The following is a 15,225-nucleotide window of genomic DNA, read 5'->3' on the forward strand; positions in this document are numbered from 1 at the left end:
CCGGGGAGGCCGAGGTCACGGGTTGACCCCGGGGAGGCCCAGGTCACGGGTTGACCCCGGGGAGGCCGAGGTTACGGGTTGACTCCGNAGGAGGCGTGAAGCACTAGGTAACTTTATAATCTCTGGAAAAGCACAGTCTAAAACCCAGGAACTAACACAATCTAATCAACTTGGATACATAATTTAAAGGAAAAAATTGGTTTAGCAAATTGACAACAATAAAAAAATTTCTAAAAACAAACCCGAAATGACACAAAGCTAAAACTGTTATGACCCCACTCCCTAATGTCTGCCCAAGTCCCCAGTGAGGTCTCTTCAGCCCTTGGAGAGGCTGAGGTCACAGGTTGACCCCAGGGAGGCCGAGGTCACGGGTTGACCCCGGGGAGGCGCAGGTCACAGGTTGACCCCGGGGAGGCCGAGGTCACGGGTTGACCCCGGGGAGGCCCAGGTCACGGGTTGACCCCGGGGAGGCCGAGGTCACGGGTTGACCCCGGGGAGGCGCAGGTCACAGGTTGACCCCGGGGAGGCCGAGGTCACGGGTTGACCCCGGGGAGGCCCAGGTCACGGGTTGACCCCGGGGAGGCTGAGGTTACGGGTTGACCCCAGGGAGGCCGAGGTCACGGGTTGACCCCAGGGAGGCCGAGGTCACGGGTTGACCCCAGGGAGGCCGAGGTCACGGGTTGACCCCAGGGAGGCCGAGGTCACGGGTTGACCCCAGGGAGGCCGAGGTCACGGGTTGACCCCAGGGAGGCCGAGGTCACGGGTTGACCCCAGGGAGGCCGAGGTCACGGGTTGACCCCAGGGAGGCCCAGGTCACGGGTTGACCCCATGGAGGCCCAGGTCACGGGTTGACCCCAGGGAGGCCGAGGTCACGGGTTGACCCCAGGGAGGCCGAGGTCACGGGTTGACCCCAGGGAGGCTGAGGTCACGGGTTGACCCCAGGGAGGCCCAGGTCACGGGTTGACCCCATGGAGGCCCAGGTCACAGGTTGACCCCAGGGAGGTCCAGGTCACAGGTTGACCCCAGGGAGGCCGAGGTCACGGGTTGACCCCACGGAGGCCCAGGTCACAAGTTGACCCCACAGAGGTTGAGATCACAGGTTGACCCCACCGAGACTGAGGTCATGGCCCCAGGGAGGCTGAGGTCACAGGTTGACCCCACAGGGAGGCTGAGGGAGGGGGCTTACTCCAGGCTGCCCATGATGCATGGGCATGGGTTCTGGCCACCCTGAGTTAACGGGCACTGCTACCCAAAATCACAGAGGCCAGTCTGCTCTACACCTGCTATGTGAGGCTGCCCTGGGGTCAGAGGGGAGCAGGGGGCCGCACGGCAGCGCCACCTTCCCCTCCCCTTCCTGAGGTAAATCAATCATCTCCTCTGCTCATCTGGGCCGGGGCTTGGGCCTGTGACTGAGACGAGTCAGACGCAGCCTGTGGCCAGCACCGGACGGGTGGTGTCCAGACACAGCAGCATCACCCAGCCAGGCCAGCCAGGCCCTGTGAGCAGCTCTGGGTCCTCCCCTGCCTTCTGGGCTACCCCGGAGGGGGCAGGCCCCACGTGGAACCCAGAAGAGCCCTGCTTCTGCAGCAGGGGCTGTGCGCTCAGAGCCCGGCCGCCCCACCCACGCGGCGAACATACTGACCCTGGGCTCGGGGCCCACCCGGCAGCTCGCCCTGCGAGGCGCTCAGACCCGAGCCAGGCCCAGAGTCTGTCCAGCTCAGTGGCTACGGCGTTCCACTGTGGCTTAAATGCGACAGGACAACAGGCAAAAAGTCCGTTTTACTGTATGATCGTTTAAAATAACATTACTACTGATAAAAAAGATGCAAGATGAGCTGAGGAAAATTGTGCTACGTTTAGGACAAATGGCAAATCAAGAGCTCCTACAAACTGAGAAAAACAGGCAGAGAATATGAAGAAATCACTTGCGGGAAAAGAACATAAGGTCCTCTGAACCACGTAAAGCTCAGCTTCACTCACTAGTGAGAAAAACACAAACAGAAAGAGCAGCCGTCACCCTTCACTGTTGATATTGAAAGAGACCAAAAAGCAAAAACACACGGCAGCCTGGCAAAGACCCAGGGACAGGGCTAATCATCCCGCTGGATCCGCACCGAAGTGAATGCTGCCGGCAGGCTGGGGGCCGCAGTCCCACCGCTGGGAACCCGCCCGCAGACACACTTGGACGTGTGTGAGATCGGTTTGCAATAATAAAAAACTGGAAGTAGCCTGGAAGTCCCCCAGTGCACCTTGGTTACCCAGGGCAGAGCACCGCGGACGTGCGCACTCTAGGCACTGAGCTGGCAGACACCCTGCACGCGGCAGAGTGAGCGGGGAGCCCAGCTATCATAAGCTAGTGTTTGTGCAAAACCAAGAGATTGTGCGTGTGAGCCGACAGGTCTAAGGACATTCCGGGAGCCTAACCGGTTGTCTAGGAGGCACAGCCAGAGACGTGCTCGGTCTTCACACCTGTGAAAGGGTTAGATGTCATACTGCACGTGCTTCTTGCCTGTTTAAAAAACCAAACCTCACTTGCTTAAGAAAGTTCAGTGGAAAAGGAGCAGAGCTCAGGCCGGTGCTACAACTCCTTGGGATGATGGAAGTATTCAAGACCCCTGAAAACCACAGCAAAGCCTGAAGTTAGCCAAACCCACAGGACTTTGAGGAAAACAGGAAGGAGACAAACTTACTTTGAACGCATGAAACAAAATCTGGGCTCTTCGTGTAGGGAGATCCATATTTATTAATGCAGTCTGCAAGAGAGAGACAGAAAGCACGTCCTTCTTGTCACAGGAGACAGGGCAGAACCTAGAGCTAGAACTCGTCTCTGAGACACGTCTGAAAAAGGAGATTATTCACGTTTACTGGGCGCTGAAGCAGGACCGCGGTTCAGCTGTAGTTATTACACCATCTTAACACTGGCGAGCAAGAAAATGCCTTCACCGGAAAGGCAGAACTCTGCCCAAAGGTCTGTCGGCAGCCTCTCCAGTGGACCCTTCCGTTACACCACCGAAGGTTCGCTGATAACACTCGGAGTTTCCTGACCAAGATCAGAGAGTTCAACTTCAGCTTCAAGTGGACCCCCATTTGGAAGCACTGCCCGTAATCTGAACGTCATTCTGCTTTGGGGACGTTCCGCACCCACCCCATCCGAGGAGCAGGTGTGTGTACGGGAGCGGGGGATGGGCCCGGAGACTTGAAATTGCACGCAACAGTGTTGAGCCACGTCTCGTCCTTCAGTAGGGTCCCTGGTACTACATTGTGCCCAGGAGGAGAAGGGGCCAGGCAACCAGGAGGGGTCCCCTTTGCCTCTGGAAGCAAACCCCCAGTACCCAGGAGCCAGGCCTGTGCAGGCCAACAGGGAGCCTGGACGCGGGCAGGTTCCTGGCTTTTCAGGGTCAATTATGGTCCACTTTGCTTGTTGCCAGATATAGACCCAGAAAAGGAACCTCTAAGAGGATATAAAGCCAGCGGAAAATTTACCAAAATGCACTTTACAAAATTAAAAATGAAGACCCTGGAGTAGATTTATCTTGTTATAAGTGATATGCATCCAAAAATTTCTTAAAATGGTATTAATTAAAGGAGCAGTTCTCAGGGAAATCAGGGTCTCTTTCTGATGGTCCAGGTTAGACTGGGCTATCATTTGTGCTTTTACTTTCTCTCCCAAGTGCACAGGGGAGCTGTCCAGAGGCCACCCGCACGGTGACATCCCTGCTCGGTGGCCAGGGGTATCTGCTCATACATTCCTCTTGTTCAAAGTAGACAAAAACATTTTTTACTGTTCTCAGTTCTGATTAATAATATGGCAAATATCAACATATGTAGCTCACGTGAACAAAACTTCCTTGGGGTCTTCAGCAGTTTTGGAAGTGCAGAGACCCTGAGACCAAAATGTCTGAGACCCACTAAATCAATCACATTCCCAACAGTAAATTAAGCCTGGAGTCAGAGCAGAGAAGCCATTTGCAAACAATGGCACTGGATCGAGATCCTATGGTGTGAAAGACACAAACAGGTGTTGTGACCAGCATGCCCCGGGCAGTCCCAAACTCACTGTGTGATCAAACAGCCTCCCCTCCAGGAGCAGCGGTAATGAGCCAGCCCAGCTGTCTCTGACACACCACACCCCCCCCCCCCCCCCCCCCCCCCCGTGTTTTATGATAACTACAGAAGCAGGGATATAAACTTACCTAAGTATCTTGGATAAAAATAGTCCTGTGGAAAAAGAAGAAAAAGGGGCAACAGTTTACTGGCAGGGCACGAGGCTCCCCAAACAGCCCCCGGCCCAGCTGGGCAGCGGGACCTCGCCTTCTTCCCCAGCGGGCGGAAACAGACGCCCCGGGAGGCAGGTGTCTGAGGAAGGCGGGGAATTCTCCACAGCTGGCCCAGTAACAGCGGGAGAGAACCACCCAGAAAGCCACTTTCTGCCACGAAGACCATGGCATGAGGAGAGGAAGTGGGAGGGCAGAGCCCAGGCTGCTGACGCGGCCTCTTCAGAATGGGGTCTGCAAACCGCAGATGTGATCAGCCCTTCTGGAAGCAGCAACAGTGACGTCATTTAAGGGACCTAGGTGGTGCCGCATGAAGGGTCTCAGGGGACGATGAGCGCCGTGAGTCCAGTCGTCTGGAGCCTCACCGACACCAGGCTCCTCCCAGAGCTGTGCAGACATCGGTGGGACCATCAGCACACGGGCACTGATTTGCATTTACTGGATTTTGTAAAAGAAACCGGTGCTGGGTGAGGTATGGCGGGTGTCAGCGGGGGTCTCTCTGTCCATGAATGCAAATTAGAGGTCTGCACTGTACAAGCTGGTGTCAAATACTAGGAACACCTGCCCTGTGTCGGCCAGCAGCAGGGAGCAGCTGGGACCGTCGCCAGCGTCCGTGGCCCCAGCCTCAGACGCCGGGCCACGGGCTGGTTGAAGCCGCCCCCACTCGTCCACTGTCGTCTCCCACTTAGGGTCCATCCTGGAGCAGCTTGGCCCTAGAGGCACCTGATGGAACCGAGAGACGTACGAGCGGACCCCACAAGCTGTTGGCTGTCAGCTGCACACGGGTGCGAGGCTGCGAGCGTACGTTGCTCCAGCCGACCTGCGTCCCCACGGCAAGGTCAGTTAAGTGAACCCTGTTATCAGAGATGAGGGGACGGATGTCCACAACATGTTGTGGCGTGTGACCAAGGTCAGGAAGCCAGAACGAGCTCGGGACGGCGCACAGTCACCCAAAACCACACCGACAAGAGCTGGCGTTGCATTCGCAGTGACAGGCAGTGGGGATCCCAGGGCTGCCCGCACGCTGGCCAGCCTCGTGCGCTGGTCTGGCACAACCCCACGTGTCCCCTTCCCTCCCTGGTCACCACAGCCTGGGCAGTGCTGCCGGGGACACTTTGCTAAGACGCCCTCCGATGTGTTTCAGAAAGTAACGTTCTGGTAAAAATGTGGTTTAAAAAGACTCGTAACTCCTTTAAAAGAAAAGTCACAGTCAGACCAAGTCTGTTATTTCAGCTTGTGTGAAGGTTGTGAAGGTGCCGTTCAGGCAGATGTGACGGAGGCCAGGTCTGGCCAGGGCGGGGGCACCCTCCACACCAGCAGTCGGAGACCCCTGACTGCCCGGTCTCACTTCTTTGGGTTGCTTTCAGTCACGGACTGGCAACTCCCTGACAGGAAAGGCAGGAGAGGAGGGGTGCTCCGACCAAGACCCCGGAGCTGAGGGCAAGCAGGCAGTGACATATTCTGGGTTTGGAGGGACAACAAAGGCCACAGACTTTGTCACAAAGGGAACGGCTCTGGTTCTGAAGGAAAGATTAGGATGGATGCGTGATGTGTCTGCTCAGAAAACCAAGAATCAGACTGGAAACGAGGAACTGTGAGCAGAGCACCCAGTTGTCATAAATGGTGGCATTATCACAGCTTTCCAGAAAGCTCTATTATATTTTTCAAAACCATGACTATTACTAGTTATGTGTCATATGTTTTAATAATGAGTTCTAATGTTGTGGAAAAGCATCACTGATAGAAAAACCACGTGCACCTGGGTCCCTTCCGTTAGCTCCACCTACGGGAATGTGGGCTCTGAAACCACAGGGCCATAACCTGGTGACAATTTACCCTAGTTTGTGCACTTGACTTATCTGGGATGGGGAGGAGCTAATGTGGCTGCTAACCTAGGGCAGAGCTGGTTAACCCCGAATAACCCAAAGCTGGGATAGATACACCTGAAACCTCTACACGCTCTCCCGAGAGAAAGACACATTTCCAATTGTCCTTCGAGGTTCTGACCAGAGAGGAGGACCTATGGAAATCTCCATGAGCGAAGGGCCCCAAACACAGAACGCAGAGCTGGCGCCACCTGCACCACAAATTTGCCACACATGAACTGTGGCCTGAGGTTAGGAGCGGGGCTGACTCTCACGTGCATTACCCCACGGCGATCCACAGAGCACAGGCCACAGTTCAGACAGCCAGATTCAAAACCAGGGATCAGTAACCTACAAACTTATCCTCTTTCTTTTTGGCCACATAAGGAGCGAGGCCTGGCATGGGGCTGCATGAGGGCTGGGGTGGGGTCAGGAGCAGGGAATAGCCAGGACCACTGGGGTTGGAAATGCGGCCATTTGTCACCTGGCAATCATTTTCGTCAGCGTCTTACTTCTGCTTTACTTAAACAGTTAAACATAGAAGGGAGTGAGTAAAACTGCAGGCCACTAAACTATGAGCTGAAACTCCCAGAGGGGAAGGACAACATCTGTCTGCTCAGTAACTGGCCTGGTGTTGACTGTTGCCCTGAAGGCCCTCAGGACCCATTGCCAAACAGGTGAATGAATGCTGACTGAATGGAAGAATGAGTGAATGGGTGAATGGATGGATGGGTGGGTGGATAGATGGAAGAGTGGATGGATGGAAGGAAGAATGGATGGATGGGTGGCTGTATGGGTGGCTGGATGGGTGGATAGAAGAGTGGGTGGAGGGATGGATGGATGAGTGGAAGAATGGATGGGTGGATGGATGGAAGNGATGGATGGTTGGGTGGGTGGGTGGGTGGGTGGGCGGATAGAAGACTATGTGGATGGATGGGTGGACGAATAAATGAATAGGAAAACAGAGTCCTACAATTTTCACTGACTTGGACAAGGCACCAGAGTCTTAATTTTATTTATAACAGATAAGCACATTGGGAGAAAAATGTAAATCAATGCTCTTAGCTGGTCTCTTTCAAAACTGGGAAGTATTGGTATTATGGTTCCTTAAGCTTCCAAACTGCCAGTCCATTTTTTAAAAACTTAGATCCTTAGATTAACTGCCATTTGCCTAGGTTCCTTCTGCTATTCATCCCAAGGGCCCTACGCTCCCAGAGGGCGAAGAGCCATGGTGCATGTGAGACTCAACAACTGAGCTGTCACCACCACTGGCAAGGATGGCCCGTGAGTGAAGCAGCCGTGTGGAGCTCACTCCCCATCTGTGGGAGAGCGCCTGGTTCCAGGAGGTTCAGCACGCTGGTCCTGGCCGAGAGCCCACCTGCTAGAGCTCAACCCCGTGTAAACAGAGTTGAGCGCTCCGACAAACCCAGCCTTCCCGGCAGACGCCGTTCTCCCATGCTCCTGTTCCCTGCGGGTTTATAAACACGGGAACCTGTGCCCAAGGACACGTTCTGTCCACTTCCCTCTAATGTGAGCTGAAACCATAGGACAGTGTTTCCGTGAGAGGACCTCCCCCATCTCTGCTCCTTAATTATGTTGTCACCTGGATCGTCCATTCACTACGAAGGGGACCGCAGGAAAGGACAGCAGATAGGTGGCTGGTGAAATCCTTGAGAATTCCCATTTGTGCACAGAACCTTCCATCAGCCTCTGCCCTGCATGACCACTGGGACCCCAGTCTGCCTGGCAGGGTCTGCGCCCCCAGAGCCCCCCATGGGGCAAAAGTCAAGCGCAGCAGGGAGCTGCCCACCCTCCCCCGGGGGGCAGTCACCTGTCGACCTGCCACCTCCTCCCTACCTCAGGACAGTCCTTTCTGGAATTCCAGCTCCACAAACACTATGACCTGCCCAGCCCATAGCTCCGGAATCCCCTCCAAGGGCCATCCTGCGCACTTCTTCCCCGGCGCCTTCTCTGAGGCCTGCCGGGGTTCGTGCTGGTCTCTCTACCCAACCCCACACTCGGAGAGCAGAGCTGCCTTCCAAAAATGGTCAAAAACCACACAAGCCTAGTCGGTCAAAATGTACATTATCAAGACAGAAACATTACCTGGGCTCAGAGCGTGGACTGAGCACGGTCTCCCTGATGTAGCTTATGAACAGGACCGCGTGCAGCTGGGAAGATTCTAGAAGTTGGCAACTGACAGCTCGTAAATACCTTCATGTCCAAATCTCCTTTAACTCTTTGAGCTCCTCAGAGGCCAGTGAGGTCCTTGCAGGGACGCGGTGAACCGGGGGAACTGAGACAGCTTCCAGCACTGATGCTGCAGGGCACCCTGCACGCGGCTCCCCGAGATTCCCACCCTGAGACGCATCGGGGACTTAGGGGCCGCTCGCGGACAGCGCGGCTGAGACGTGCCTGCGTCAGCTCAGCGTGACTCTTATTAGGACTTATATCTGGATTTGCACAATGTAACAGCAGTTACACGTTACAGCATAACAGCGGCCGCTCGTTTTCAGTAAATTAAGAATGTATTACTTCCTTTAATAAATAACGGCCTTTTGCTTCCAAAAATCTTTAAACTACTTAACAAAGCAGGCTGAAACTTGTGTGTCACATTAACTTTGCTTATTTACATGATACAAATATAAGGCGTTTTCCATGAAAAAGGGGGAGAAAAACTGACTAATCCTTTGACCTTAGTGTTGTCCTGCTAGCAAACTTGACTTCTAAGGGAAGAACTTGTCAAAATCACGAAAACTTGAATTGCTCTTACTGAGGCTTTTGCTTTCCGGCTTTTGCCCTTCCCGGAGGAACTCGCAGCCGAGGTCTCGCTGTTTTTGCGATGGCTCTCAGAGGGATTCCCTGCTATCAGCGGGCGAGCTCAGGCCCTCAGCCTGCATGACCCCAAAGGGTTCTCAATCCCCTAGGCCAGAACCTCTCAGTCCGTGCATGTTTTTCTAAGCGTGGTTCACACAAAATCCTTCTTTCCTTTCTTCCTCCCAAATTCATCTCCTAAGATTCTCTAAACCGGGTGCCTGCTTAAGCATTCCACAGGACAGAAGGAAACACGGCACCCCTGCCCTTGCTGGGCAGCTCCCCAGCCCCTGTTGAGCCCAGAGCACCTCTGGGCCAGCCCTGCAAGGGGGGCAGGCCCCGGAAACACTCCACAAGGCCGTGGTGTTCTTCCTCCCACCTCAGATGCTAATGTGCATGCTTGTTGTTGGGAATTCCTGTGGGGACAAAATCCTGGGCATTACCACCCAGTTGCAGGGCTGAAAGTTGAGGCCTGCAGCTGCACACGCCCCCACAGCCCCCAGGACCGTCCCCTGGTGCCCAACACACACTGGTGCGACAAGGACCGGGGCCTGAGCCAGCAGGGCCCGGGAGTGGCTACAGCCTGCTGGAAAGCTGGGGTTTGGGGGCCCTTTTCATAACCAGTTCTAGGATGAAATGTAACCACGTGGGAGTCACTGAGTAGCAGGCCGTGCAGACACTTCTCACCTCTGAAGGTCAGCCAGTTCAGTGCTGACATGCTGACCTTGGAGCCCAGGGGCCTGAGTTTCCATCTGCGTCCTCCCACTGAAGAGCTAACTTGGGTAAGTCCCCACATAAATTCTGGGGCCTCCGTTTCGGGAGCATCTGGGATGAGGGCCCACCACCACGGCCTGTGATTCTGTGGCAGACGCTACTACAGTTTGTTCCTGGCTTAGGAAAGGGGAGTTTAAGTGCGTTTTGGTGCCTCTCTGGATTCACGCGAACTCATGGCGTTTCACTGTGCGTCTGGCACCGGAGAAGCACGGCCTGTACGCGGAGCAGCCCCGATCACGCATCGCAGGAACGCAGCGGCCGTATGCACCCCGCGCAGACCAAGGCGATCTTTCTGTCACAAACGGCGGGTCTGCCTTGGAACCTCGGGTCCGCTACACGACGGGGCAGGGGAAGCACACACTCACACCCCTGGCTCCCGACATCCTCCAACAGCAATGTCCTAACAGGTTCCGGGTCGCCCAGGGCCGCACCTGCAGCCCAGCCTCAGCGGCCCCCGTGTGCACGCGCGCGGCTGCAGCGGTGGTCGGCGCCCGCCGCCCCCAGGGCCTGGCAGATTCCAGCTGTCTGATTTCCACAGAGCCCAACGTTCCAAGAACAGGCCCTCACAAACCAGGTCAGATGGCAGGTTTGGGGGACAGATGTGGGAAAAATGTGTGTTATTACCAAGGGCACTAACACCAGGAACAAACAATTCTCAAGTTTGAAAAACAAAGTCTGAGAAAACAAATACTAGTCACAGGTCTTATCTCATCTGAACGATAACGGGTGTCATTTGTGTCATTTGTGACGTGGTTCCCGAATTCCTCCACTTCTAAAAGTTATAACACTTTCAACGAACTGTACCGCGTCAGGGTCAAAACCGGGTTTGCACGGGGCTCCTGGACGCGCACCACGGGGGCACCAAGCGCTGCCGAAGTCGGACACCACCCCCTGGGTGGCGACAGGCTGCATCACAGAAACAGCCCCCACTTCGGGCCTTAGGGAAGAGGAGAGCGAGGGGGCCTGCCGGCGGTGCCGGAGCAGAGGGACAGCCTGGGAAGTGTTTGCAACGGCCTGGCCCCAGCTACTTGGAATCTCAAGGAACAAGCCATAAGCACCGGATTCTTAAAAGGCTGTTTTGTTCCTAAATAACAAAGGCAGACGTTCAGCGTTTTCCAAAAATGTCTTTAATTGCTTTTCCACAGATGTTGGGCCCACTGGCAAGGACGACGTGCCATCCACAGGGCCTGGTCTGTTATTAGGGCTGGAGACCCCAGTAAGTCCCTACAGGCTCCTGGGAGTCAAATGAGTATGGGGCAACAAAGTGGGGCGGCAGGCCTGCGGGTGCCAGTCCTGTCTCACCAGCCTGTCCACCGGCTTCTGGGCGAAGCAGGAACCAGCTCAGAAAAAGCAAAACCAGTCCCTGGGACTGGCTTCAAGCCCAAGAAGGAGAGGGGCCGGGCCTGCGCAGGGCACCCCCAAGGTTGCATAGGGAAGAGTGTGGGGGGGGGCTGTGCACGCTGGGGGCTGCTCTCAAGGCAGTGATGGGGCATGGGGGCAAGGGGGCAGCTAGAGGCTATCCTGGAGGTCACAGCCATAGGCCATCCCAGCAAGGGGCGACTTGAGGGACAGGCTTTCATCTCCATAGGGATGCCTGTCCCCAAACTGTCCCTAAAGAACGTGGCGTCTCAGGAAGACAGGTGTCCTTGGAGGCCAGGGCTGCAGCACTTTGAAGCTGGCTGCGCCCCTAAAGCCCTCCACCACCACCACCGGGTCCCCCCACAGAGACAGAGACAGACATGGAGAGAGACTGGGGGGTGGACTCGCGGGAGCTCAAGCACAGGCCAGCGGTCACCGCGCTGTGAGGCCCTCCAGATATGCCTCCGGCCTTCTGCCTGTAGCTCCAGTTGAACGAGGTGGTGGGTCCAAACTAGGGCCTGGCGTTTTTCTTGCACCAGCAGGCCGCGGCTGGCTGCGAGGGCCAGACATGCAGGCGCGGTGAGGTAGAGAAACACATCTGGGCGGCAGGTCAGGCGGGGCTGGCTAAGTCTTTTGTCCAGAACCCTTTCCGGAAGCAAAGCCTGATTACGGCGATGGCATCCGGTGTCTGGAACCCGCCTGCCTTAAAGGCTTTAAGTAGAAGGTGACTCCACTGGGCTAGCCTCCGGTGAGCTTAGAAGAAGCCCGGACGGACAGCTGGGGTCTCGTGTGGAAAGCCGGATCGCAGACAAGCGAGCGAGAGGGAAATGCCAGGCAGGGAGAGTAACCGCGTGAGAGGAAACAGATAAGGAGGGAAACTAACTCCGCTGGAGCCCTGCAGAGGAGGGCTGGTGGTGGCAACAATGAGGCGCCTGGGACACTCCCCCGGGGCATCTGCCCCCAGGAGGGAAGCGGGCGGGTGGCCAGGATGCCTGGGAGTCAGGAAGGCCCCCCAGGTCCCCTTCCTTTCCAGCATAGGTGTGTGATAACCCTGGAACCAGGAAGGAGCCATTGTGCTAGAAGCTACCTGCTGTGAAGGTCACATCCCTTCCCAAAGAGGAGGGGAGCCTAGTCTGGAAGAATCCAGAGCAGGCAGGAACACCCAGCACGCAATCAGAGCTCTAGCAGAAGCCTCCGAACCCTGGAACATGCGTTTGCAGCCCAGAGCTGGCTCCAGGTGCTCAAGCCCGCCCAGCCTGGGGGGCAGGGCTCAGCTCCCCCCCTTTCCCTCCCTGGGGCTCACTCACCAGTGTGCCCCCAGAACCCTGGGAATGGACCAGGGGGGCAGCACTGCCTTCACCGTCAGCAGGAAATCAGCAGGAAAGAGCGGTGTTACAAACTCCACCAAAGCCAGAGCCATGGCTGGGGGTCATGGGTGGCTCCCACTGAGCCGGGCACTGGAGACAAGCTGGCTGCTTCCAGAGCTCCCTCCCGCCCATGGTGGTGAGGGTGACCCCTATCCCTAGCCCGGCTTCTCCCAGCATTCCACATGCCAAAGGGCCAAATCCAGACAACAGAGCAAACGGTCTTCACTACAGTCTATTAAAGAACAGGTTGAAATGAAGGGTCTGCAACCCAACTGACCTTGAGGAAAGACACCAAAGTAGCTGGTCTAACCTGGGAAACTGGTAAATAAAGGGGAAGACGAAGGGACTACTGCAGCTAGGAGCTGGTAAGGAGGACAGAATCCTGGAAAGTTATGGATGGCTTTGCTAGGAGAGAAGTTGACAGGTCCGCCCTGGGCTGGCTGTAGGGATGACGGGCCGAGGACGCAAGGGTGGCCGCGAGGTCCCGGGCAGGAACTCGCCCGAGAGCACTGGTTTGCATTAAAACCACGGGATCATAAGCGTGCTTTCCTTTTCTTGCCTTTGTAGCAGACATTTGTAAATAAAGTTATAAAAACATAAAAGCCGTTAAAACCAGAGAGGGGATTAAAGCTCTGGGAAGAAGGACACTGTGGTTAATGCACAGTATGTCCATCCAACAAGGAAAAGCCAGGTCAGGGCCTTGCCGTCCTGGGCGAGTGTGCCTGGCTGGGCAGGGGCTGGTAGGGGTGGGTGGTAGCCTCGTTGGCCCAAACTCTTGTCCCCTGTGAGCCCTATCCCATGGTCTCCGTACAGATCTGGGTTGGGGGAGCGCCTGCCCCCATCACACCATCCCGCAGCTGCCTGGTGGCCAGGCACTCGGCCCTGCTGCTAGGCCCTCAGCAATCCTCTGCAGTGAATGACTCATTGGGCCACCAGGATTCATCATTAAAGAAACTGGAAAACAGGCCAGAGAAGATCAGTAACCCTGTTCCTTACAGCAGCACTGAAACCGTTCTGCTGGGAACTCGGAGGGCAGTGGCCCTGGGGAAAACAACCTTCCCGAAGGGGCCCCATGGCAATGACCTGCCCAAGGAGAACCGCTCGGGGCTGGCCAACCTCTTAAAACTTGCTTCAGAAAGGGCCGAAAAGGGGTTGTCATGCCCACTGATGAGAAATAAAAGTGAAAATAAAAGCCTATGTGGGCCACACAGAGCCATCCGTTTATTGCATGCAAGGTTTATCTCATCCCAGAATTCTTTAAAAGAAAAATTCCGGTAGAACCAAAAACAGCTGTGAAATTACCCTGACCTCATGGTACAAAGTCCATCCAATTTCCACACTCCACTTTCCAAAGGCATTTGCCCCAGGACAGATACCAAAGCAGGGTCCCCTGGGTCCCCTCCTGCGGGACGACAGGCCCCTGCACAGATGCTGAGTGCACATGGGCTGCTGCCTGCAGCTGGCTGCCCGCTGCCCCACATTCCCCAAGGACATTATTAATAGAAATGTGTCCTGAGCCAGCACAGCCAGGCTCCTGGAATCACCAGCTGCTTCCAAAGAGCACCTTGCTGAAAGGCCCCACACGCGGTCACCCTGGCCGGGCCCCTGACCCCAGCCCCCCTGCCCACCCCCCACATACGCTCCGGTCCTATTCCTGTAGTGGTATTTTGGGACCTGCTGTGGCAAGCAATTCCACACTCCACATCTCTCAGTTCCTCTTCTAAGCACACACTCCATCCCCCTTCGAGGAGGGTCAAGGGGCTGTGGGGGGTCCACATCTCACTTCCAGTCCATGGGGGGGAGGGGTAAGAAGCTGTTTGGGTTTTTAAACATTGTATATCTTTCACATCCTAAAAACATAGGGGTGTTGTATATTCTGTATTTCCTTTAAAGGGCTGCCTTCAGGGGCCTGGGTGGGGCAGTTGTTTGAGCACCTGACTCTTCGTTTCCCTTAGAGTGGAGATCTCAGGGTCCTGAGATCCAGCCCCGCAAAGGGCTCAGGGCTCAGCTGGGAGTCTGCTTGAGATTCTTTCTCTTTCTCTCTCTCAAATAAATAAATCTTTAAATAAATAAAGTGGCTGCCTCCAGAGGCCTGCTGGGGGAAGATAACTGAGGGTCTCAAGAGGACCCACTTACACATCTGCTAACAGCTGTGGGGGCACCTGGCGTCACCAGGACGAATGGGGCTCAAAAGGTGTGGAGGAAGCTTGAGGGTGGGGCTGGGGGGTCCCCTATGACCCTGTGCTTCCATCACTCCTGAATGGTGTTCAAGGATTCTGGGTGTGAGACATGACCGCAGCACGGTCCCCCCAGCATGAATGGCTCACTGCGCAGTCGGCAGGTCTGCGTGGGAGGCAACCCCGGGCTCCCCAGCAATGCGCATGGATCGGGTGTTCCCAGTGCAGCGCTGCGGGGACAGCGCTCAGGTACCCTGGCGGCCTTAACGCGCCGCACCACGGTCCCAAACAGCCCCGAATCCCAAGGCGCCCGCGCGCTCACCGTCTCGGGGTCGTTCTCGAACACCTCCCGGGCCTCCTCCTGGCTGCACAGCTCCTCAATGCACTCCCTCTCCAGGTGGCCCTGCTTGGCCTCCTCGAAGACCTGGTAGGCGCGTCGCTGCCGGGGCCGCAGGAACTGCGCCGCCTCGCGCGCCCGCAGCATCACGGCTGCCCGAACGCGGGCGGGAGGACGGCGCCGGGAGAGAGCGGGGACGGAACAGGGACACGCCGTCAACCCCGCCCCGTACGCTCCGTCCTCCCAGCCGCCTGCCCG

At 56.2% G+C, this 15,225-nt stretch overlaps 1 protein-coding gene across 1 annotated transcript in view; it reads right to left on the reverse strand.

The window, feature by feature from the left end:
- GAS6 (growth arrest specific 6) overlaps nucleotides 1-15,152 on the reverse strand; it is a 35,534-nt gene extending 20,382 nt beyond the window's left edge. Inside the window, exons 1-3 of the mRNA XM_002925960.4 lie at nucleotides 14,953-15,152; nucleotides 4,194-4,218; nucleotides 2,691-2,753 (exon numbers count right to left, since the gene is read on the reverse strand). Coding sequence (XP_002926006.1) covers nucleotides 2,691-2,753; nucleotides 4,194-4,218; nucleotides 14,953-15,114 — 250 coding nt within the window. The 5' untranslated portion in view covers nucleotides 15,115-15,152. The remainder of the gene's footprint in view (nucleotides 1-2,690; nucleotides 2,754-4,193; nucleotides 4,219-14,952) is intronic.
- Nucleotides 15,153-15,225: the final 73 nt, after the last annotated feature.

This window comes from Ailuropoda melanoleuca, chromosome 7 (assembly GCF_002007445.2).
Source record: "Ailuropoda melanoleuca isolate Jingjing chromosome 7, ASM200744v2, whole genome shotgun sequence".
Taxonomy (NCBI): Eukaryota; Metazoa; Chordata; class Mammalia; order Carnivora; family Ursidae; genus Ailuropoda; species Ailuropoda melanoleuca.